Genomic DNA, 25,571 nt, shown 5'->3' with positions numbered 1-25,571 from the left:
CTCCAGTGGCAGGTGGCACTTGACTCAGACCTTCTGGCACAGAGGAAGCGATACTACCAGCATACTGCAGGAGCTCCTAGTTGATTTACAATGGATCAAATTCATTTTAAGTATGGGTTTCTGATTAAAGATTTAAAACTGGCAATCTATCCCGGCCAGGAATCGAACACTGGTCAGTTGCTTGGAAGATAGCTATGGTCACCACTATGACAGTGTAATTGTATATGAATTGTGTTTAATTATGTGCGAGTGGAGAGCATTAGCTGAGGTTGTAACTTAAGCACATCTAAAGAGGCAGAGACTGAAACTGTTGAGTTAGGAGGTCGATGCTTAGAATGTTTCAGTTTGCAATAAATGTAGTAATGAAAATCTGTTCTAATAAAATTGTTCACTGACTGTTTTTCCCAACCAGAACACTAAAAAATGAAGCAAGAGATCAACAAAAATTGAAAAGCAAAGAGATAAGACAGAATTTAAGAAAACTAATTGAACACAGGAAATGAAGTCCTTAAAAGTGAATTCCCTTAAAGATAAGGTAACCTTACAACAGAAGTGAGTTGTTCTTTCTTCTATTTTCTCGAGATAATTATCTTTAATTCAAACAACGATCATGCTGCAAAGTGCACAAGAATGGAATATTTCATAGATATTGTAAGATGTTGAATTTCCAGACCCACATTCTGGAAGGTCATATCTGCATCAACTCTGATTGATGTTGGGTGCACTCAAGGCTGGTGAGCACTGGTCAACCACCAAACTAGGAGTGAAGGGAAGATTTTGTAAATGAGGCATTAGAGAACACAGCTCACATTAGAACAGGAGATCACTGTTTGTGGAAGAAGAAAGTGGGCCTCTGTTAGAAAGGGAATCTGAGATGTGTTGGATGCATGGAGCAGGAGAGGTTCTTTTGTCATGTGGGGTTATCTATCCAATTAAGGGTATAGTTTCTTTAGAACTTTCAAAATTGCACCTTAGTGCTAATTAATGTCATACATGGTAATCTGAGATATACCAAGCTCTAATATTCCTGTGACATTACTGAAAAACCATTATTTGCATGTGCCTCTCTCTTCACCTCTACTTTCTATCTACTAACTCCACCCACAGTGTGCTATATATGCCCAGTGAGACACAGCGCCACGACATCATCGTAAGGTTGCTTCGGAGTACTAGCACACCTAGGCAGCAGAGGCCATCACCATGGTAACTTCCAACACGTCGTTTCCACTGGAAAGAGGGGATGTGAAGACTGGAAAGGTCATTAAAGTAGATAATGATAAACCATGCTCTGCAGAAATAAAGCGGCCTCTCAGGGAATGAGGGAGATGTAGAAAGTGTAGCATTCAGGGTAAATGCTTTTTGGGTGAAAAACAACAACTTGAGTTGGTTGTGCACCTTCCATCACTCCCACATAGGAACTGAAGACAGAGACGCGTGCACACACTTACACACACACACACACACAGTCACATGTATACACACATAGATAGACACACACAGACACACAAGGACACATGTGTACACACACACATACACAGAGACACAGAGAAACATGCACAGAACACACACACGCACATAGACACGCACATACACACATACACAGAGAGACACACACATACACAGGCACATGTACACACATACACACAAACACACAGACACAGTCACATGCATAGACAGAGAGACATGCACAGACACACACACACACATAGACATGAACACACACACATACACAGACAGAGACACACACAGACACATGTACACACACACAAACACAGACACATGTATACACACAAACACACCAACACAGTCACATGCACACAGAGAGACATGCACAGAAACACACACATGCACATAGACATGCATACACACACATACACAGAGACACACACACATACACAGCGAGACACACACAGACATATGTACACACACATATACACGCACACACATACAGACACACATACACAGAGAGACACATACACAGAGAGATACACACAAACACATGCATACACACAGTCACATGCACACACATATAGACTGAGAGACACGTACAGACACACACAGACACACGCACACACACACACAGACACACATACACAGAGAGACATGCACAGACACACGCACACGTACATTGACACGCACACAGACACACACAGGCACACATACACAGAGAGACACACAGACATACACACACATGCACGTGCGCACGCACACACGCATGCGCACACACAGATACACACAGACACACATGCACACACACACACATGTATACACATACACACACGTTCTCATCCAAACCTTGTAGGGGGTCCTACCTCTTTCCTGTTGAACTCAATGAACGCCTCAGCCGTGTCGTTACCATCAGGGAGGTATGGGGCATTGTCACCTTTGTCAAGAACAGTCACATGCAAGGACCTCCCAACCTGCATCACTTGCATAGGTGTCCGCAAGATACATTTGACAATCATCTCGTACGTTTCCCTCTGTTCCCTGTCCAAGGACCTTTCCACACTGACCTCTGATGTCTTCTCATTAATCCTGAACGGACCCAAACCATCTGGAAAATGAACAGATTAAAATGATACTTTGTATGGGGTGCTTGTGTCCTTCCAGCAGGCTTCTGCAGCAGCAGCAGTGTGGTGATTGGAACCACGGCTGGGTGGATCTCACTGACAAGGAACTCTTGATTGGGGTTGGTCACCTGGCCAATCAGGGAGCCCTGGCTGACAGATATAAACAGGAGCGAGAGGTGGGCACCGCAGGGAGTGGAGTGCATCATTTCTCCCTCCAATTCTATTTTGATTTAGTCCCTACCCTCCCCTTCACTGTTTTGATCACACAGCACTGTCCTTTGATGTGAAGGGCAGTGCTTGTCACTGGCCACCCGGGTGTTTTCCTATCTTCCTGGTGGTGGAATTTGAATAAAGATTGGTGCACTTTGTGTCTTCCACTGTGTCTCACACCTGCACACACACACCATGGGTGCTGGGGATAAAATAAGCACTACCGCACTTAGGTGGTAGTGTGGGGGTTAAAATTAAAAAAAAAAGAAAAAGCAAAAAGAGGAAAAAAAAAATATATAAACAGGAGTGAAAAGGGCAGTGCTTGTCACTGGCCACCCGGGTGTTTTCCTATCTTCCTGGTGGTGGAATTTGAAAAAGAAAAAAATAAAAAAAAATAAACAGGAGCAAGAGGTGGGCACCGCAGGGAGTGGAGTGCATCATTTCTCCCTCCAATTCTATTTTGATTTAGTCCCTACCCTCCCCTTCACTGTTTTGATCACACAGCACTGTCCTTTGATGTGAAGGGCAGTGTTTGTCACTGGCCACCCAGGTGTTTTCCTATCTTCCTGGTGGTAGAATTTGAATAAAGATTCGTGCACTTTGTGTCTTTCACTGTGTCTCACACCTGCACACACACACACCATGGGTGCTGGGGGAAAAAAAATAATAAGCACTACCGCACTTAGGTGGTAGTGTGGGGGTTAAAATAAAAGAGAAAAAAAAAGGAAAAAAAGAAGAAAAAAAAGAAGAAAAAAAAAGAAAAAAATACACAGGAGGAAAAAATAAAAAAATAAATAAATACATAAACAGGAGCGGACTACTGTCACCCTGGGCGGGTACCGGGGTGGGCTGTCCTAGAGGTGGTCGAAAGGTGTGTCAGGGCGGACCGAGAACTGGAAGGGGCATGGGGTGGACCGAGAGCCGAAAGGTGGGTAAGGGCGGGCTGACTTAGAGCGGTCGGAAGGTGGGAGGGATGGGGGCTTGCTGGGTCTGTATTGTCTGCACTTTTGTATGTAACAGTACTGTCTAATGTACAACTGTCATTGCTGTTGTCTCTTTATATCTTTGTGAAACTGGGATTTGAGGTTTGTCCTCATGTCCCTGTAAACTGTTTGAACGGTAGGGTTTGGGGCCTGGCTTTGCTGCTCGTCTCCCTTGTAAAATTGCTGTCTCTTGTATGCAGCTGTAAATGTAACTGTTTGTTGTAATTACAGATTTTGTAATTTGTTTAATAAAATATAAAAAATAAACAGGAGCGGACCGCTGTCACCCCGGGCAGGTACCGGGGTGGGCTGTCCTAGAGGTGGTCGCAAGGTGTGTCAGGGCGGACCAAGAACTGGGAGGGGCATGGGGTGGACCGAGAGCTGGAAGGTGGGTAGGGGCAGACTTCCTTGGAGTGGTCGGAAGGTGGGAGGAACGGGGGCTTGCTGGGTCTGTATTGTATGCACTTTTTTATGTCAAATGTATACAAATGTCATTGTCACTGTCTTTTTATATGTGAAACTGGGATTTGAGGTTTGTCCTCATCTCCCTGTAAACTGGTTGAACAGTAGGGTTTGGGGCCTGACTTTGCTGCTCCTCTCCCTTGTAAAATTGCTGTTGTATACAGCTGTTAATGTTAACTGTTATTTGTAAACTGTATTTAATAAAATACAGTTTAATAAAATATTATAAACAGGAGCGGACCGCTGTCACCCCGGGCGGGTACCGGGGCAGGCTGTCCTAGAGGTGGTCGAAAGATGTGTCAGGGCGGACCGAGAACTGGAAGGGGCATGGGGTGGACCGAGAGCCGGAAGGTACGTAGGGGTGGGCTGCCTTAGAATGGCTGAAACTGTTTTTTGTAAACTGTGTTTTGTAATTTGTTTAATAAAATATTATAAACAGGAGCGTCAGAGTCTCCTCAGTCTAGCGACTGGTTCCGATCTGGCTGGTCAGAGCCCATGTACTGTGCTCACAAAGGGTGACTTGGTGATAGGATACCGGTATTGGTCCAGTTATTTCAAACACCAAGATGGATTTCCATTGGGCAATAGCAGCTGTATTAAAGGTAATGTAACAATGGTAGTTCGATGGAAGACAGCAACATAGACACGGAGTAGCAGATTGGGAGGCAGATTTTGGAAATGTGTAGAAGTAACAGGGTTGTTGTTGATTGGAACCTACATAGTTCAAATGGTTTGGATGGAACAGTTTTTGTCAGGTATGTCCAGGAAGGCTTCCTGATGCAATATGTAGATAGGCCAACTAGAGGTGAGGCCATATTGGATTTGGTGCTTTGCATCGAATAATGCCAGGTGTCAGATCTCTTGGTGGGAGAGCATTTCAGTTATCGTGATCACAACATCCTGACCTTTACTATACTTATGGAGGGGGATAGGAGCAGACAGTATGGGAAAGTATTTAATTGGGGAGGGGGAATGACAATGCTACTGGCAGGAACTGGGGCATCTAATTTGGGAACAGATGTTCTCAGGGAAATGCATGACAGAAATGTGAAGGTTGTTTAGGAAGAACCTGCTGATAGTGCTGGACAGGTTTGTCCCACTGAGGTGAGGAAGAGCTGCGAGAGTGAAAGAACCTTGGGTGACAAGGGATGTGGAACATCTAGTCAAGAGGCAGAAGGAAGATTACTTAAGGTTGAGGAGGCAAAGATCAGACAGGCTCTGAGGATCACAAGGTAGCCAGGAAGGAACTGAAGGATGGACTTGGGAGAGCTAGAAGGGGGCATGAAGAAGCTTTAATGGATGGGATTAAGGAAAACTCTAAGGTGCTCTACACTTATGTGAGGAACAAGAGGATGGCCAGAGTGAGGGTAGGGCCGATCGGGGATAGTGGAGGGAACTTGCGCCTGGAGTCAGAAGAGGTAGGGGAGGTCTTTAATGAATACTTTGCTTCAGAATTCACTACTGAGAGGGAACTTGACATTTCTGAGGACAGGGTGAAACAGACTGATATGCTGGAACAGGATGATATTAGGAAGGAGGATATGCTGAAAACTTTGAAAAACATAAGGATATCACCTGAGCCAGATGGGATATACCCTAGGTTACTACAAAAATCAAGGGAAGAGATTGCTGCACCTTTGGCAATGATCTTTGCATCCTCACTGTCCACTGGAGTTGTGTCAGATCATTGGAGGTTGGCAATTGTTATTCTCTCGTTCAAGAAACAGAATAGGGATAATCCTGGGAATTATAGACCCATCAGACGTACATCATTGGTGAGCAAAGCATTGGAGAGAATTCGGTGAAACAGGGTTTATGATTACTTGGAAAACCATAGTTTGAATAGAGATAGTCAGCAAGGCTTTGTGAGGGGCAGGTCATGCCTCACAAGCCTTATTGAGTTATTTGAGGATGTGACGAAACACGTTGATGATGATAGAGCAGTGGATGTGGAGTATCTGGATTTTAGCAAAGGCATTTGATAAGGTTACCCATGGTAGGCTCATTCAGAAATTCAGGAAGCATGGCATGCAGGGAAACCTGTCTCTCTGGATACAGAATTGGCTGGGCCATAGAAGACAGAGGGCGGTGGTAGATGGAAAGTATTCAGCTGTGACCAAATGTATTCCATTGGGATTGGTTCTGGGACCTCTGCTTTTTGTGATTTTTATAAATGACTTGGATGAGCAAGTGGAAGGGTGGGTTAATAAGCTTGCTGATGACATAGAGATTGGTGGAGTTGTGGATAGCGTGGAGGGCTGTTTTATGTTGCAACAGGACGTAGAGCTGGGCTGATAAGTGGCAAATGGAGTTCAACCTGGAAAAGTGTGAAGTGATTCACTTTGGAAGATTGAATTTGAATGCAGATTACAGGGTTAAAGGCAGGATTCTTGGCAGTGTGGAGGAACAGAGGGATCTTAGGGTCCATGTCCATAAATTTCTCAAAGTTACCACCCAGGTTGATAAGGTTGTTAAGAAGGTGTGTTGGCTTTCATTAGCTGGGGGATTGAGTTTAAGAGCTGCGAGGTTATACTGCCGCTCTATAGAGCCCTGGTTAGACCACACTTGGAATATTGTGTTCAGTTCTAAATGCCTCATTACAGGAAAGATGTGGAAGCTTTCGAGAGGGTACACAGGAGATTTACCAGGATGCTACCTGGACTGGAGGGCATGTCTTATGAAGAAAGTTTGAGGGAGTTAGGGCTTTTCTCATTGGAGTGAAGAAGGATGAGAGGTGACTCAATGGAGATGTACAAGATATTGAGAAGCACAGATAGAGTGGATAGCCAGAGTCATTTTCCCATGGCGAAAATATCTACCACAAGGGGTCACAATTTTAAAGTAATTTGAGGAAGGTTTAGGAAAGATGGCAGAGCTCTTTATACAGAGAGTGGTGGGTGCATGGAATGCGCTACTAGCACTGGGAGTAGAGTCAAATACATTAGGAACATTTAAGGGACTCTTGGATAGGCACATGGAAGTTAGTACAATGAAGGGTATGTAGGTTAGTCTGATCTTAGAGTCAGATAAAAAGCCTGTACAACATCAAGGGCCAAAGGTCCTGTACTGTGCTGTACTGTTCTGTGTTCTAAATGGAACAGCCATAATCCAAATCAACAGGCATAAGCTTTGTTCCTGTAACTCTTCCCATACTGTACAGAATCCCTACAGTTTGGAAGCAGGCCATTCAGCCCAACAAGTCCACACCGATCCTCCAAAAGCATCCCACTTAGACCCACCCCATTACAAATCCACCTGACCCACACAGTTTTGGATTGTGGGAGGAAACTAGAGCACCCAGACATGGGGAGAATGTGCAAACTCCACACAGTCAGCTGAGGCTGGAATAAAACCCAGGTCCCTGGTATTATGAGGTAGCAGTGCTAACCACTGAACCACCATACTGCCTCAAATTGATGTACTCTCAGGAAACCTGTCCTTGTTACCAAATTAATCTTGACTCACACCTCCTAAATTGGAATGATTAATCACACCAACCTCATCCTGAACAACAACTGCAAGATTTCTGTCATTTTAATTGTTCTGTGATGAGAGTCTGGAACTAATCTATGCTCATTCCACTTGATTAGTTATGCCTGGGTGTGGACCCAGGGTAAAGGAAATACTGCTGTAGAAGGAGTGAGAATAGGTGCTTGTGGGAGCTTGCTGTGCACAGATTTACCACCTCTCCTGAATTACAACGGTGGCTACACTTTAAAAATACTTGATTTTCTATCATGCACTTTGGGACACACTGAGGTTGCGAACATCGCTATATAAATGCATGATTTGGACTGGGGTGACCAAACTTAAAAATCACACAACACCAGTTTATATAGTCCAACAGGTTTATTTGGAGGCACTAGCTTTCAAAGCGCTGCTCCTTCATCAACCATCTGATGAAGAAGCAGTGCTTCGAAAGCTACTGATTCCAAATAAATCTGTTGACTACAACCTGGTGTTGTGTGATTTTTAATTATATAAATACTTTTTAACTATATAAATGATGTATCATAACTATATAAACTTTATTTTACTTGTCTTTCCCAACACAAAAATCAAAAATACACCATGCTTCTCAAGTTTGTAGACTGCATGTCCCAATGACGTTGGCCAGGAAGCAGGGACTCTGCAGCAACGTTGAGCTGAGGCTGCAAAAAAAATTGCGAAATCATCGAAGACTGCAGCACAAATGATTCTGCAAATTCATTTGCTGTTTGCCAGGTCTTGTTGGGTTTAACTTGAGAGCAGTGTTTGCTTAAATTTGTCTTCACTGGAAATATGATCCAAGGCATTTCAGGCTGTCCCACTATGTGACCTGTTGCAGCCCGCATCCAGATTGAAATTATGAGCATTACTTCAGTAAGTACAGGCTGGAGCTATGAATGTGCTCACCACTAGGTGGTGCAATTGTTGAAGAAATGCATCAATTAGCCAGAGGACAGTTCCTAACTCCTAGGCACCTTGAAGGTGGACAACCAGGCAGGTTCTGCTGAGGGGATTCCCTCACCCTGCTGCTTGGTCATGCTTTTGTCACCTCAAGACATGTCTATCCCACTGCACTCACATCTGGGTCCACTTAAGTAAACTTAACGTCATCCAAATCTACAATGCCCCTGTTCAAACTTGCACCAATTCCCATTCTCCTATCATCCCTGAGTTCACTGACATACACCATCTCCTGGTCAAGCAACACTTTGGTTTTGCAACACTCACCCTTACTTTCATCTCCCTATCACTGTATTCCAGAAGGAAATTGCAGTAAAATTGATGACTGAGACACACATGTCCAATGTGACTTGTATACTTCCAGTTGGAGAACAAGTGTGACCAATGCATTAATTTTCAAGTAGGAACATTTGGAACAAGAATAGACCATTCAGCCCTTCGAGCCTGTTCCACCGTTCAATGAGATCACAGCTGATCTACGGCCTAACTCCATTGACCTGCCTTTGTCCCATATCCTTTAATACCTTTGTGCAACTAAAATTTATCTACCACAGAGTCAAAATTAACAACTCAACAAGCATCCCCATGTCTGGAAGAGAGTTCCAAACATCTCCCACTCCTTGTGTGTGGAAGTGCTTCCTAACAGTTCTCTTAAACAGTCTGGCCCTAATTCTTAGATGATGTCCTCAAGTTCTAGAGTTTTCAAACGGTGGAAATAGTTCATCTTTCTTCCCTCTGCCTTTTCCTATTAATATCGCAAAGACTTTGATCAGATTCACCTTGTAACCTTCTAAATTCGAGAGAAAACCGGCCTACATTGTTTAACCTCTCCTCATAACTTAATAGAGAATGTTAAAGGTTATTTAGTGCTTCCTTCCTTTGGACTTCAGGATCTTGGTGTCCCACAGATTCTGGCCTCTTGAGGGTTCTGATTTTAATTGCTCCAACGCAGGCAGGGAAGTCTTCAGCTGCATGGGCCCAAGGCTCTGGAGTTCCCAGATCTCTCTGAAACTCTACATTTCTTTCTTCGTTGAAAACGTGCTTTTAAATCAAACTCTTTGACTGACCATATTTTTAGGATTCTTCCTTCATATCTCTGTGTGTGGTGACATATCCAATTTCGTTGTCTAATGCTGGAGGACATTAAAACTGCCATGAGTCGAGACTTCAGCTTGACCCTGCTTACTTTATCTTCAATCTTGAACATCTCCCCACCCTCGGACGTGTGCGAACAATACCATGGAAGGTCTCACTATCCTGGAACACGTAACAGGTTCACATGCTCCTAGTCTTGTTCAGCAGGCCAACCCAAAGAGACACTTATAACAAATTGACCTTCCCCACACCATGCTAAGGCCAGACCTCTGGCCTTAGTATGCTCCCTCGATAGGAGAAAGTGAGGTCTGCAGATGCTGGAGATCAAAGTTGAAACTTTATTGCTGGAACAGCACAGCAGGTCAGGCAGCATCCAGGGAACAGGAGATTCGACGTTTCGGGCACAGGCCCTTCTTCAGGAATGAGCAGAGAGTGTTCAGCAGGAGAAGATAAAAGGTAGGGAGGAGGGACTTGGAGGAGGGGCGTTGGAAATGTGATAGGCCGCACTGAGAATGACAGGAAAGTAGGAACAAGATGAGGCCATTCAGCCCCTCAAGCCTGTTTGGCAGCCTTTCCATGAGATTGTAATTGACGTTTATCTTAAGGTCCATTCACTAGACTTGTCTCTGTATTCCTTTATACTTTGCTGAGCCAAACATCGATTGTTGTCAGATATAAAATCACTTGAGGAGTCACCTCTGTTTTTTATGTAAGAGGAAGTTCTTCACTTGTGCCACCTTGTGCAAAAGTGTGTTTTCTAACTTACCTCCAAGAGATATCATAACCCAAATTTCAGGTCATGCCCCCTTGTCCTTTAAATGCCTATAGAGAGAAGTTATTTTAATCTTACTGACAAGAGGGACGAGTTGCTGAAGTGCTTTGGTTTCACTTCCATCAGGACAAATGCAAGAATGCCAAGTTTCAAAAGGCCGACAACAATTTATACCACAAGAGGGGAAGGCGCTGATTGGTTGATAACTGATTATCTGAGACGTTGCCATAGAGAAAGTGACAGGGCTCGATTTCCCAAGCTCCCTTGTAATCCCAAACAAAAAGGATCATTAAATATATGGGCCAGGAACATGCAGGTGGGACTAGTTAATTTGGGATTATTTTCGGCATGGATTGGTTGGGTCAAAGGGTCTGTTTCTGTGCTATATGACTCTATATTCCTTTTGTTTTTGGAGAATCTGTGTGTGAATGTGAATGCAGCAAACATTAATGAGCCACATTATGGGCTCGGCTGGTACAGTTTGATTACTATGAGACCATAAGATGTAGCAACAGAAGTCGGCAATTTGGCCCATTGGGATCAGCCTGCCCTTCAATCAGACCATGGCTAACCTGATCATCCTCAACTCCATCTTCCTGCCTTTTTTTTCATAACCCTTGATTCACTTACTAATTAAAAATATATCCAATTCAGACTTGAATATGCAACCCAGCCTCGACAGGCCTCTGCAGTATAGAATTCTATAGAGGGAGGAAATATTCCTTCTCCTCTCTGTCTTAAATGAGCAACCACTTATTCTGAGATTATCCCTCTGGTCCTAAACTGTCCCACTGTTACTTGTTACAGGATCGGGGAAATAATCTCTCCTCATCTCCCTTCCCAAGCCCCTTTAGAATCTTAAATGTTTTAATAAGAAGGTCATCTTCCATTCTTCTAAACTCCAATGAAAACAGGCATAACTTAGTCAACTTCTTCTTGGGAAAATCCCTCCAATCAGTCAGGTGAACCTTCTATGGACTGCCTCCAACGACAGTATTTCTTCCCCTTGGTCAGGTGACCAAAACTGTCCAGAGTGTCGAAAGGACTGCAGATTCTAGAAATCAGAAACAAAAACAGAACTTGCTGGAAAAGCTCAGCAGATCCGGCATCATCTGTGCAGGGAAGTAAGAGTGAACATTTTGGATCTGATGACCTTTCCTCAGCACTAATGGTAGTAATAAAATGTTGGTTTATATGCATATGTGTGTTATAATAATTTTAAACTGTTCTAGGGTGGCATGGTGGCTCAGTGGTTAACACTGCTGCCTCACAGCACCAGCGGCCCAGATTTGATTCCAGCCTCAGGTGACTGTCTGTTTGGAGTTTGCACATTCTCCCCATTTCTGTGTGGGTTTCCTCTGGGTGCTCCGGTTTTCTCCCACAACCCAAAGATGGCAGGCCAGGTGAATTGGCCGTGCTAAATTGCCCATAGTGTTAGATGCATTAATCACGGGTAAATATAGGGTAGGGTAGGGGAATGGGTCTGGGTGGGTTACACGCCGGAGGGTCGGTGTGGACATGTTGGGCCAAAGGGCCTGTTTCCACACTGTAGGGAATCTATTCTAGCTGTGATGTGTCTGGTGCCTGAGTAAGATTTCCTTATTTTCATACTTCATTCCCATATTATGGAAAACGTTTCTTTATCAATTTCTTACAAAAAAAAAATTTGGAATGATAGGCATTGGGAAACACCCAAAAACCTCACAAAGGCCAATTGTCAGGCTCTCTGTGCCCCACTAGATGCCAATCATCGCTCCTCACCCTGTGATATATTTACCTGCTGCTAGATGATAGGAGATATTTGCAAATTGGCATTGGTACTGGTTTGGCAAGGAGCCCATTTGAAAGAATGTGCCAGGATACGTGTTCTCGATAATTTGAACCTTTGAATCCACTTCCCCAAAGCAGAGGTCTTCCGCCGTGATATTGGCACAGGGGGGTGAGCTTTTATTCACCACAATAACAATCACTTGGGCCTTACACTCCTTCTCCCGACGGGGTTCAGGAGCAGCAAAGATATGCAGTGTGATCTTATACAGCTCCGGTCCGCCCATATTACCTGCAACAGAGATAGGAAGAGAAAGGTGAGATGGCTGCTCACTCTGATTCCAAACTTACAGGGGGCCATTTTAACTCTAACTGCCCTTCAGAGGCTACCAGCCACAGCCTACAGAGCACGAGGTATGCAATAAAATCTGGCTAACTTCACAAGTTACTTTATAGTGGATTTTTTTAAGAAGCAATAGTTTAAATGCACTGAATAGAAATAACATGCAACTAGTTAAACCATTTCCCAGTCCCTGGAGGATGAACACAGTGGCTGTGTTCCTTTGGTTGTCAGTCACATTGAGTGGAAGCTCTTCCCCCAAGTCTTCTTCCATCTGAAGAAAGTGTCCCTGTCTAGCACCTGCTAATGTTTAGGGACTTTTTAGAAATTTTATTCACCGAATGGGAGCACGCTGTCTAGGGCAGCATATATTCTCCAGCCTCAGTTGCTTAGATAAAAATCAACCACATTGTTGCAGGCGTGAAGTCCCGTGAAGGCCAGACCGGGTAAGCTCCTTTTGCGTTAGCAGTGCTTCGCCATTGCCTGGTGACATGGTGATGATACCAGTGATCCAGTCATTCATACCCCAGCTCAATGTTCTGGGGGGTGAATGGGTTCCAGCCCCACCATAGCAGATGGTCAGGCTTGAATGAAGGCTGCACTTGCTGACACCAGTGCATGCACCACTTACAATCGCGCATGCAATTACAGAGGGTCCTGGGGGTTGAATCCGAGGGGAGGGAGAGATTGGAACCCAGGAAGAAACTGGAGGGGAGGGTAGTAAGAGAATCTAGAAGAAGGAGGAGAGGTCTACCCAGCTCCTGGGTCCCTCCTTGTTGCCATCTCTGGGCTCCCTCTCCTCCCGCCACCTCACTCTGGGGGGATTTGTCCCTTCCCCATCATCCCCTCTCCCCACCACTGAACCCTATTTCAAAATATGCATGCTTCCAAGCTGCATTTGAACATGTTATCTCAGAGAAGTGCTTTGTGATGACTGATTGCATTTGGAATCCTGCAGGCACGTGTGTTCCTGAATGAGTGCATGTTTATGGTTGGCCGCAGTCAGAAAACACTGACGTGAATTCAAAACAGAACTCTTCTAATGGTGACTTGTAGCCACTGCCAATTGTTGTAAAAACCCATCTGGTTCACTAAATGTCCTTCAGTGAAGGAAATCTGTCATCCTTTCTCAGTCTGGCCTACATGTGACTCCAGACCCACTGCAATTATCTGAAATGGCCCAGAGAGCCAATCAGATCAGGCACAGTTAGGAATAGGCAATAAATGTCAGCCTTACTCGTGACCCCAACATCCCATGAAAGAATTAAATAATTGCTGGTCCTGTCAGCCATGCTCACGTCTCAAGAATGAATTGTGGCACGGTGGCTCAGTAATTAGCACTGCTGCCTCACAGCCCCAGTGAGCCAGGTTTGATCCCACCCTCAGGCAACTTTCTGTGTGGAGTATGCACATTTTCCCCATGTCTGTGTGGGTTTGCTCTGGTTTCCTCCCACCTTCTAAAGATGTGCAGGTTAGGGTGGATTGGCCATGGGAAATGGTGGGGGAGGAATCTGGGTGGATTGGCCATGGGAAATAGTGGGGGAGGAATCTGGGTGGATTGGCCATGGGAAATGGTGGGGGAGGAATCTGGGTGGATTGGCCATGGGAAATGTTGGGGGAGGAATCTGGATGGGTTGGCCATGGGAAATGGTGGAGGAGGATTCTGAGTGGATTGGCCATGGGAAATGGTGGGGGAGGAATCTGGATGGGTTGGTGTGGACTTGATGAGCTGAATGGTCTGCTTCCACATTGTGGGAATTCTACTGATCATTTCTTTTTAAGAAAGTTACATGAATACTAATTTTATTCATGTTCTCCCATTCTTGTTAAATCTTAACAGGTTCATTGTTATATGATGATATCATCCATGACTATTGTATTTCATCGCAATTGAATGAAAATGGATATCCTCACCCAGCAGTTGGAGATCATTCTCCTCCAGTGTTTTGTTGAGGTAAAAGACACCAGATCGCTCATCGATTCGAAACCACTGGTGTCGAAATCCATTCAGCAGATTGTTGCAAAACCCAAAGTAGGCTGTGCGGTTCCCTTCCTCAGGTAAAGCGTAGACCTGGAGCAGAGGAGTATCTGCTGGCTGTCCAATGTACACAGTCGTCTGGTAGGTCTTCCTGGGGAAGTATAGTCCGAGCACAACTGGAACAAATGGGGAAACGCAGGAGACACAGAGGGAAAGGGAGAGGCCGAATCGAGGGAAAGAAAATGTACAGAAATAGAGACGAGATGACAAAAGACAAATGAAAAAGAAGGGACAGGGACAGAAAAATTGAAGAGACAAAGAAGTGGGATATGGGCAGGAAAGGAAATCAAATATCAGTTTCACATTTTGAGTAAATGATAGAATTATTGACAGTCAACATCTCTGCAGTAGAAAACATCCAAGACACTAAACCTTTGAAGTTTATTAATTCTGTCCTAAAGTTACCTATCAGCTGCCTGTTCGTCTTGTCCAATGACAGTATGTAACTGTCTTTCATTTACTCTGACAATAAATGAATATTATTGTCTGAATGCTCAGCACAAATTCCATAATAAACTGTGTACACGGCTCCAATCTAATAACAACACAAAGAATTTTGACTTTTAGGTAAATATTTGCACAATGACATTTAATGTCCATGTATTATTCAAAATATTTCTTCATATTAAACCGTGACATTGGAACACAAGCAAAGATGCTGAAAGGACAATAGATAAAGTTACGGCTTTGTGTTGGAAGTTGTCCTTCACGCAGAGCGATCAACATAGAGTGGAAGGTAGCACAGATCCAAAGTCAATATACATTCAAATAACATTTGGATCCTTTGTCAAGGGACAAGGGGGATGTGAGACAGCTGTCAGTGTTGGGCTGCAAGCCCACCACCCAGTCAGAGAGCTGTGGTTTCAAGACTTGGGACAAGACTTTTTCCCCCCAAATGGGAGCAAGGATGGAGGTGGGCAAGGGCAGGAGCACGAGCTGTGTGGTCAGCATGCTCAGTGCTGGTACCATCCCACCCTGGTCATTTTCCCAGAGGTGGAGCTGACGGCTGAGAGAGTACCTGCAAATAGTGAGCGGCAAACCAAAGGCAGTTCATGGCCAACTGGCAAAGGCAGTCTGCAATTTTCCATCATTTCAGAGACAAACTAGGCAGTGCACCCATCTATAACCTTATTTCTCATGTTATCAGAGCAGACTGAATGTTCAGGGAGTAAGATGGAGACTTTATACATGATTGCATCCAATATCATGATATCTGAGATCTGTGCAAATGACAAAATGTGAAATATCCAGTCCAAGGATTGACTATTCACTCCAGAAGGACAATGCCATTATCTCATCTCCTTGTGGTGATACAGGTGAGTGGTCAGGTCCACAGCCTTATTTGTCTGGAGATGCCCGATCTCTGAAGCTAATCGGATTTAGACTTGGTTAATATTTGAATGGGAGTCCACCTGGGGATACTAGATGCAATAGTCTTAAAAAACACAACAGTGCAGTGGTAGTGCCCCTACCCCTAAACTAGCAGGCTCAGATTCAAGTTCCAGTGCTCCAGAAATTAATGGGAATTAATGAAAAAAATCAATCACTGAAACATCAGTAGGTTGCATTGGCATAGAAACTTTAATGTCCCAATGTATTTCATAACAGCAACTAGAGTTTGTTAGCTCAGTTGGCTGGATGCTGGCTTGTGATATAGATGAACACTAACAGCGTGGGTTCAATTTCCACACTGGCTAAAGTGACCAGGAAAGACTCTCCTTCTCAATCTCTCCCCTCATCCAAGGTGTGATTGCCCTCAGGTAAAGCCACCATCAGTCATTTCTTGCAAATGAGAGAGCAGCCATTTTGTCTGGTAGGACTATGTCAACTCTCTAGTGGCCTTCAGGGAAATAAATCTGCCATTCGCATCTAGTCTGGCCTATGACTCCAGACCCACACCAATGTAGTTCACTCTCAACCACCCTTTGAAATAGTTTACCAATCCACTCAGTTCAAGGGCAGCTAGTGACAGGGCAGTAAACACCCACAACCCACGAGTAAATTTAAAAACAAAGCTGAATGAATCCACAGCACTGAAATGTAGCATGATCAATGTAGTATATTGGTCCAAATGTGACCAATGTAGTATATTGGTCTATATGTGACCAAGTCGTATAGATCCATATGAAAAAGCACTGTAACATATTGGATGTTTCATGTTATAGCATTTCTTCCTTTGAAAAGCATCATATTGTCTGACATATCATTAGCATTAGCTTTAGATCCTTTAATATCACAGAAATTTAACAACAAACTGTTAATTCACACCATCACACATTATGGAGGGGGGGAGGGGGGGGGAAGGTTGAGGTGGTGAGCAGGTAGGGGCGAGAGACCTCCACAGCTTTAAGGTCTACACAACTGAAAGGGAGAAAGTGAGCTCTGCAGATGTTGGAGAGTCAGAGTCAAAAAGTGTGGTGCTGGAAAAGCACAGTTGGTCAGGCAGCATCTGAGGAGCAGGAAAATAGATATTTCAAGAATAAACTCTTCATCAACATTTCTGATGCTCAAAACGTTGACTCTCCTGCTCCTCGAACATTCCTGATGAAGAGCTTATGCTTGAAATGTCGATTCTCCTGCTGCCTGATCGGCTGTGCCTTTTCCAGCACCACACTTTTTGACAACTGGAAGAAAGCATGGCCATCAATGCTGCAGTAACTAAACCTGGGGATGCGCAAGAGGCCAGCAGTGGAGAACTAGAGCAGCAGGGAGATCTCAGCGGGTTGTTGGGATGGAGGAGACTTGCAGAGATAGTGAGCAGACTGACAACAGGGAGGGATCCGGAAATCGAGAGCAAGAATTCTAAAATTGAGCCAGTGTAAGGTACACAAGTAGCTTCTGCGGATTGTGAAAGACTTCGAAGAGATCTAGTGTAGGTTCTTTTTATATCGCTGTTGCCAGATTTCACAAAAATAAAATTAGTTTTGTTTTGGAAAAAGGAAATGAGATTCTCCTCAGCCAGTTCAGGTGGAACAGCTTGCTAGAAATGCAGGAGATGAGTTTCTGGTTAAGTAGTTTCTGAACAGTTCAAGTAAAATACATTAACGGATTTCCGCAGCTCTGATGCATATTCTGAAATAGAATCAATGTCTTGATAAGAATAATGTCTTATTCAGTTCACCTTTTTTAGTTAGAGCTCCAGTTCATTCATGAGATCTTGGCAATGCTTGCTGGGCCAGCATTTATTGCCCGTGCCTATTTGCCCTGGAGACGGTGGTGGGCGGCCTTCTTGTGGGTGTAGGTAGATACACCCACAAATCTGCTGTGGGGGAGTTCCAGGATTCTTATCCAGAAAGAAAAATATTTCCAATTCAGGATGGCGAACAGCTTGGTTGGCAGGTGGTGGTGTTCCCATGTATCTACTGCCCTTGTTCTTCTTGATGGAACTGGCCGTGCATTTGGAAAGTGCTGTTGAAGGAGCCTTAGTGAATTTTTCCAGCGCACCTTGCATCTAACAAGTGCCTGCCCTTTACTTCCTGAGGCCAGTAGTAAACCTTGGCACAATCATAGCGCCTTGTCAGTAGTGACCCTCTAATGGAAAGAGTTGAAAGTTCTCCATGGCTAATGATGTTCTGGGGAAAGCGATATGCATCTAATTGATAAAAAAAACTTATCCACGAACATCAATAGAAGATTATTAATAGAAATAACTCAATATTGCCCTGTGTAATAGCATTAGCAGACTGGTTTAACCAATGCACTCGTTTTTGCAGTGTGTGTATATAATTACATTAATAACAACCGGTTCACATCCGGTAAGATGCCTCTTTCTAATATTTCTCACAAATCGTTGTTTCTGCATGAGAGGTCATTCTGGCCAACAACAGTGATATCATATGTACCTTTCAAGCCTAACACCCAATATGTCTGTGATCAAGGCCAGTTAAGGACATTCAGTTTACTGTTCGGAAACAAATGGTTTTGCATGTTGCACATTTGATTTGTGCATTAACCACATCAAACATGGAGCTGGGACACTGGCACACAGGCGGTAACAGTAACATGTTGCAATCAGTTACTGAGCCCTGACAATCTGGTCAAGTAAACTCTACACGACTTGTCATTGAATTCTGGTCTCCATGCTATAGGAAAGATGTTGTGAAACTTTAAAGGGTTTAGTAAAAATTTACAAGGATGTTGCCGGGGTCAGAGCTTTTGAACTGTAGGGAGAGGCTGAATAGGCTGGAGCTATTTTCCCCGGTACGTCAGACGCTGAGGGGTGGCCTTATATGAGAGGCATGGATAGGGTGAAAAGCCAATGTCTTTTCCCTGAGGTGAATTTAGATTAGATTCCCTACAGTGTGGAAACAGGCCCTTTGGCCCAACAAGTCCAGTCTGACCCTCCAAAGAGTAACCATTTCCCTCTGACTAATGCACCTAACACTATGGGCAATTTTGAATGGCCAATTCACCTAACCTACACATCTTTGGACTGTGGGAGGAAACCGGAGCACCCGGAGGAAACCCACGCAGACACGGGGAGAATGTGCAAACTCCACACAGACAGTCACCCGAGGCTGGAATCAAACCTGGGTCCTCAGTGCTGTGAGGCAGCAGTGTTAACCACTGAGCCACCATGCCACCCACAGGAGTCCAGAACTAGAGGGCATAGGTTAAAGGTGAGAGGGGAAAGATTTAAAAGAGACTTAAGGGGCATCTTTTTCACACAGAGGGTGATGTTTGTATGGAATAAGCTGCCGAAGGAAGTGGTGGAGGCTGATACAATTACAACATTTAAAAGGCATCTAGATGGGTATATGAATATGAACGGGTTTAGAGAGATATGGGCTGAAAATGTGTTGCTGGAAAAGCGCAGCAGGTCAGGCAGCATCCAAGGAACAGGAGAATCGATGTTTCAGGTATGAGCCCTTCTTCAGGAATGAGAAAAGTGTGTCCAGCAGGCTAAGATAAAAGGTAGGGAGGAGGGACTTGGGGGAGGGGCGTTGGAAATGCAATAGGTGGAAGGAGGTTAAGGTGAGGGTGATAGGCCGGAGTGGGGGTGGGGGCGGAGAGGTCAGGAAGAAGATTGCAGGTTAGGAAGGCGGTGCTGAGTTCGAGGGATTTGACTGAGACAAGGTGGGGGAAGGGGAAATGAGGAAACTAGAGAAATCTGAGTTCATCCCTTGTGGTTGGAGGGTTCCTAGGCAGAAGATGAGGCGTTCCTTTTCAGCTCTGATCTCCAGCATCTGAAGTCCTCACTTTCTCCTAGAGAGATATGGGCCAAGCACTGGCAAATGGGACTAGATTCATTTAGAATACCTGGTCAGCATGGACAAGTTGGACCAAAAGGTCTGTTTCCGTGCTATATGGCTCTATGTCTGTATGAACCTATTTCAAATGTTGGTCTGGGAGTGTGGAAGGGGGTCTTTGCTTCACCACCATTGCCTCACTGGTGACTTAGAACCTAAATTGGAACCCCAAGGTCTGTCAGTCCCAGCAACGCAGGGTTTGTGGAAGTTAAGACTTGGATTTCTAATACACCTTTTGCAACGTTCAATGGCTGAATTCGGTGACAATGATTTTGAGAATCTGGGAACAGATTTGTGGTCACTGGGCTTGTGGTCACCTGTTTAAGCTTGGTTGGTGACTCAGGGATAAGTGATTGGCTGAGCGATGTCCTGCAAAAAACTGAGCTCAAAGTATGGTGCAGACATTTTAGGCATTGGATAAAACTCTGAATAAGGTTCCTCCATATCCAAACACTAAAACTATCTCTGAACAGGCTGGGGCTGTTTTCCCTGGAGCGTCAGAGGCTAAGGGGTGACCTTATAGAGGTTTACAAAATCATGAGGGGCAGAGATAAGGTGAATAGCCAAGGTCTTTTCCCGGGGTAGGGGAGTTCAAAACTAGAGGGCATAGGTATAGGGCGAGAGGGGAAAGATTTAAAAGGGACCTAAGGGGCAACTTTTTCACACAGAGGGTGGTGTGTGTATGGAATGAGCTGCCAGAGGAAGTGGCAGAGGCTGATAGTTCTGAGGCTAACCACATTAACAATACTCAGTATGTCAGCCATTGTCCTTTCAAAGTGCAGTCACTGTAATGTGAGAAAATGTTAACAGAACTAAAATGTAGAACTTCCCCAACAAAAAACATAGTCTAAAAATTAGGGCCTGACCATTCAGGAGAAATTTTAGGAAGCACTTCTACACACAAAGGGGGGTAGAGGTTTAGAGCTCTTTCCCACAAGTAGCACTTGATGCTAGATCAGTTGTTAATTTTAAACTTGAGAGAGATTTATTTTTGTAAAACAAAAGTCTTAAGGGATTTGAGTCAAAGGCAAGAGTATGGTGTTAGGCCACAGACTAGCCATGATCTCAACGAATGATGGAACAGGCTTGAGGGGCTGAATGGCCTACTGCTGTTCCAATGTTCATATATTTTCTTGTGTTGTTGAAACTCCAGTCTATGTAGCTATATGGCAAAGAAGCCACAAACTGTGGACAGTCCCAGTTTATGGATGGCACAATGGCTGAGTGGTTAGCACTGCTACCTCACAGCATCAGGGACCTGGATTTGATTCCAACCTCAGGCGACTGTCTGTGTGGATTTTGCACATTCTCCCTGTGTCTGCATGGGTTTCCTCTGAGTGCTCCAGTTTTCTCCCAAAGTCCAAAGATGTGCAAGTTAAGAGGGTGGGCCTTGCTAAATTACCCATTGTATTCAGGGATGTGTTGGTTAGGTGGATTAGCCATGGAAAATGCAGGGTTAGAGGGTGGGATGTCCTTTGGAGTGTTGATGGGCTGAATGGCCTGCTCCCACACTGTAGGGATTCTTTGAGTTTGGAATACTACCCTTCCTTTGATTCTTGATTAACCATTTGCTATCCTAGATGATGGAGGAGAAAGTGAGGTCTGCAGATGCTGGAGATCAAAGTTGAAACTTTATTGCTGGAACAGCACAGCAGGTCAGGCAGCATCCAGGGAACAGGAGATTCGACGTTTTGGGCACAGGCCCTTCTTCAGGAATGAGCAGAGAGTGTTCAGCAGGAGAAGATAAAAGGTAGGGAGGAGGGACTTGGAGGAGGGGCGTTGGAAATGTGATAGGTGGAAAGAGGTCAAGGTGAGGGTGATAGGTCGGAGTAGGATGGAGGCAGAGAGGTCAAGAAGAAGACTGCAGGTCAGGAAGGCGGTGCCGGGCTGGAGGGATTCGGCTGAGACAAGGTGGGGGGAGGGGGGATGAAGAAACTGGTGAAGTCCAGGTTCATCCCCTGTGGTTGGAGGGTTCCCAGTCGGAAGATAAGACGCTCCTCCTCCTCCGACCGTCGCGTTGTTGTGGTTTGGCGGTGGATGAGTCCAATGACCTGCATATCATCGGTGGAGTGGGAGGGGGAGTTGAAATGCTGTGCTACAGGGTGGTTGGGTTGGTTCGTCCGGGTGGCCCAGAGGTGCTCTCTGAATCACTCCGCAAGTAGGCGGCCTGTCTCCCCAATATAGAGGAGGCCACACCGGCTGCAGCGGATGCAGTAGATGATGTGGGTGGAGGTGCAGGTGAATCTGTGGCGGATATGGAAGTTTCCTTTGGGGCCTTGGAGAGAAGTGAGGGGGGAGGTGTGGGCGCAAGTGTTGCACCTCCTGCGGTTGCAAGGGAAGGTGCCGGGAGTGGAGGTTGGGTCGGTGGGGGGTGTGGATCTGACAAGGGAGTCGCGGAGGGAGTGGTCTCTACGGAAAGCTGATAGGGGAGGGGAGGGAAATATATCCTTGGTGCTGGGGTCTGTTTGGAGGTGGCGGAAGTGACGGCGGATGATGCGCTGTACATGGAGATTGGTGGGGTGGTAGGTGAGGACCAGTGGGGTTCTGTCCTGGTGGCGGTTGGAGGGGCGGGGCTCAAGGGCGGAGGAGCGGGAAGTGGAGGAGATGCGGTGGAGGGCACCGTCGACCACATCGGGGGGGAAATTGCGGTCCTAGATGATGGCATACAATGACTTGCAGACTTATCGTAATTTAGCAACATACTGTTCTGTCTCCCTATATTAACAGCAGGCAGTTTCACCATCCCATGGAAGTATTGTAAATTATCAGCTGTGGCCACATCATCAAATCCAGAAGTCAATACATATCACACCTGCAATTGGCACAAACATTTTTAAATGCAATAACTTCCACTCTGGCTATCAATGTTGCTGGTTGAACATTTAAAACAGTGATTAGAAAACAGCACAAGACATTAAGAGACACTAACAAGCTCTTAATCGACATTGGTAAGTAGGGGGTTTTAACACGATGGCAGATTTATAGTGCTAAGCAACGCTTTTGTCAATCTGCAGAAATCAGAGGACTGTTCTCTAAGTTGAAGGTGATGCCTTCTCTTTCATGGTTTTTGTCCCTTTCTGTATCCAATCTCCTCACTTCAAGTTGCCTTAAACATGCCCATCAGGTAGTCACATCTTTATAATTTCATTCTCCAGCAATGTGTTAAATCTTGTCCAGCACCAAACTATTGGGCAGGAATCGAGCAGAATAGTGGTTATGTAGAAGGGCTGAAGACTCTGGTTCCATCTAATCAACTCAGGCTAATGACTGAGGCTCTGTCAAAGCATCAAGACCACGAGGAAGTGAGACCTTGGGCAAGCAGAGTGGGGGGGCTTCAGTCATTTGAGTTTGGGGAAGGGGAGTGCAACATTTGAGACAGCCCATCATCACATTACTGAACATTTGGAAGAGGGCTCCAAAATGCAAAGCAGAGAGTGAGATTATAGTTTCCTGGATTCATGAATATCACCTTCTATGTTGGCATCTGTGACATGACCTCAGACTCAACAGTAAAAACATAAATACCTTCTCACATAAAGTAACACAAATCTTCAATCAGGCTGACACTCAGTTTATAACACCAGGATATAACTAGACTGAGATAAGCAGAATGCTCTTATAACACGCTAGAGGTATTATTATCTCTAAACACCACATGGAAGCAGGAGGTTTAACCAAAGGAATAAACAAAGTGTTAAAGTAGTTATTTTCTTCTCTTCCCCTTTATTCTCTCTGTACTAAACAAAGCCAGCCCTTAAATATTTACAGTTTCAAAACAAATTTCAATGACCTCTAAATATATTTAAAAAGAGTTTAGTTGTGAAACCAACAATAATTTTCTTCCTAAACCTCTCTCACTCTAACTGTTTCTTTAACACATTCCACAAGTATCCACTCCCTCCAACACCAATGCTCAGTTGCAGCAGAGTTCCGGTATAACATGTCTTTCATCAACGTGAATTGGCTATGACACAATTGACAAATTCTGAACACTGTTTGGACACCAACTGAACACCAACGTTCTACTGAATGAGTATGGCGATTTTATTTAGCAATCTTCTACAGTGAGATTTTCCAAAGTGGTTTCCTACAGCGTGATTTTCTATAGTGGTTTCCTATAGCACAGTTTTCTATAGTGGTTTTCTATAGCAGTTTCCTATAGCACGGTTTTCTATCACATTTTCCTATGGCATGATTTTCTATAGTGGTTTCTTAAAGCACAATTTTCTATAGTGGTTTCTTATAGCACGGTTTCTTATAGCGCATTTTTCTACAGTGGCTTCCTATAGTGCAGTTTTCTAAAGTGGTTTCCAAGAGCATAATTTTCTATAGCACAAGGTTGCAGAGGAATGCAACCATTGTGTTATACCAGAACACCCTGTAAGTACAAGAGGCAGTGCAAACAGAAATCCAGCAAAGATCCTCAGATAGCACTTTCAAAATCCATGTCCACTTCCACCTAAAAGGATAAAGACCTCAGATCCATGGGAACACCTCCACCTGCAAGTTTCTCTCCAAGCCACTCACCAACCTGACTTTCTTCACCGTTGCTCAATTAAACTCGAGGAATTCCCTTCCTAAAGGATCAGCCTAGAGCACATGGACTGCAGCGATTCAAGAAGGCATGGGGTGGCACGATGGCTCAGTGGTTAGCACTGCTGCTCCACAGCACCAGGGACCCAGGTTCAATTCCACCCTCGGGTGACTGTCTGTGTGATGCTTGCACATTCTCCCCATGTTGGTTTTCTCTGGGTGCTCCAGTTTCCTCCCACAGCCCAAAGATGTGCAGATTAGGTGGTTTGGCGTTGCTAAATTGCCCCATAGAGTCACCAGGGATGTGTGGGTTAGCCATGGGAAATGCTGGGTTACAGAGATGGGGTGAGTGCTGGGTTTGGGTGGGATCCTCTATGGAGGGCCTTAACAGGCCAAATAGCCCCCTTCCACATTACAGGGATTCTATGATTCCAAGACAGCTCACCACCACCTTCTCAGGGGCAACTTGGGACAGGCAATAAATACTGGCCTAGCCAGCAATGCCCACATCCCATGAAGGAATTAAAAAAAAGACATGAAATAGGAAGTAGCTGTCTCAGAGCAAAGGTTGTACAGGCTAGGTTTATACTTCTCAACTCCAACAGCTACAAGAGCCAATGACATTGAAATATATCAGATCCTAAGGGTCTTGAAAAGGTTACAGGCACTGCCCAGTTTGTGAGCAGGTTCTGTACTGGAGTCCATTCAGACGTTGAGCTGTATGCTAGTTGGAATGCAGTGCAGGACAATATAAAGCACCTGCAGAAAGTGAGGACTGCAGATGCTGGAGAACAGAGTCAAAAAGTCTGGCGCTGGAAAAGCACAGCATCCAAGGAGCAAGAGAATCGACGTTTCGGGCACATGCCCTTCATCAGGAATATAAAGCATGTGTTTATAAGAACAGGAAATGTATGTATATTGGATCTATACAGTTAATCCTCAAATAAGATCATGTTTGTAAGTACAAGTATTCATAAATCAGATGTTCCTAAACTGGGGACTCACTATATGTGGAAAGGATGCTTCCTCTTCTGGAAGAATCTCGAACTAAGGGTCACTATTTGAAAATAAAGCGTACCCATTTAAACCAGACATGAGGTGGA

At 44.7% G+C, this 25,571-nt stretch overlaps 1 protein-coding gene across 1 annotated transcript in view; it reads right to left on the bottom strand.

Annotated features, from left to right (window-relative positions):
* The window catches only part of ret (ret proto-oncogene receptor tyrosine kinase), a 134,496-nt gene that overhangs the window by 64,625 nt on the left and 44,300 nt on the right, over nt 1-25,571 (bottom strand). The window contains exons 2-4 of the mRNA XM_087982272.1: nt 14,563-14,802; nt 12,319-12,600; nt 2,313-2,554 (exon numbers count right to left, since the gene is read on the bottom strand). Coding sequence (XP_087838398.1) covers nt 2,313-2,554; nt 12,319-12,600; nt 14,563-14,802 — 764 coding nt within the window. The remainder of the gene's footprint in view (nt 1-2,312; nt 2,555-12,318; nt 12,601-14,562; nt 14,803-25,571) is intronic.

This window comes from Chiloscyllium plagiosum, unplaced genomic scaffold (genome assembly GCF_037043375.1).
Source record: "Chiloscyllium plagiosum isolate Xiang-an unplaced genomic scaffold, Cpla_swu_hap1 HiC_scaffold_43, whole genome shotgun sequence".
Classification (NCBI taxonomy): Eukaryota; Metazoa; Chordata; class Chondrichthyes; order Orectolobiformes; family Hemiscylliidae; genus Chiloscyllium; species Chiloscyllium plagiosum.
This window is presented reverse-complemented; position numbering and strand designations above follow the sequence as displayed.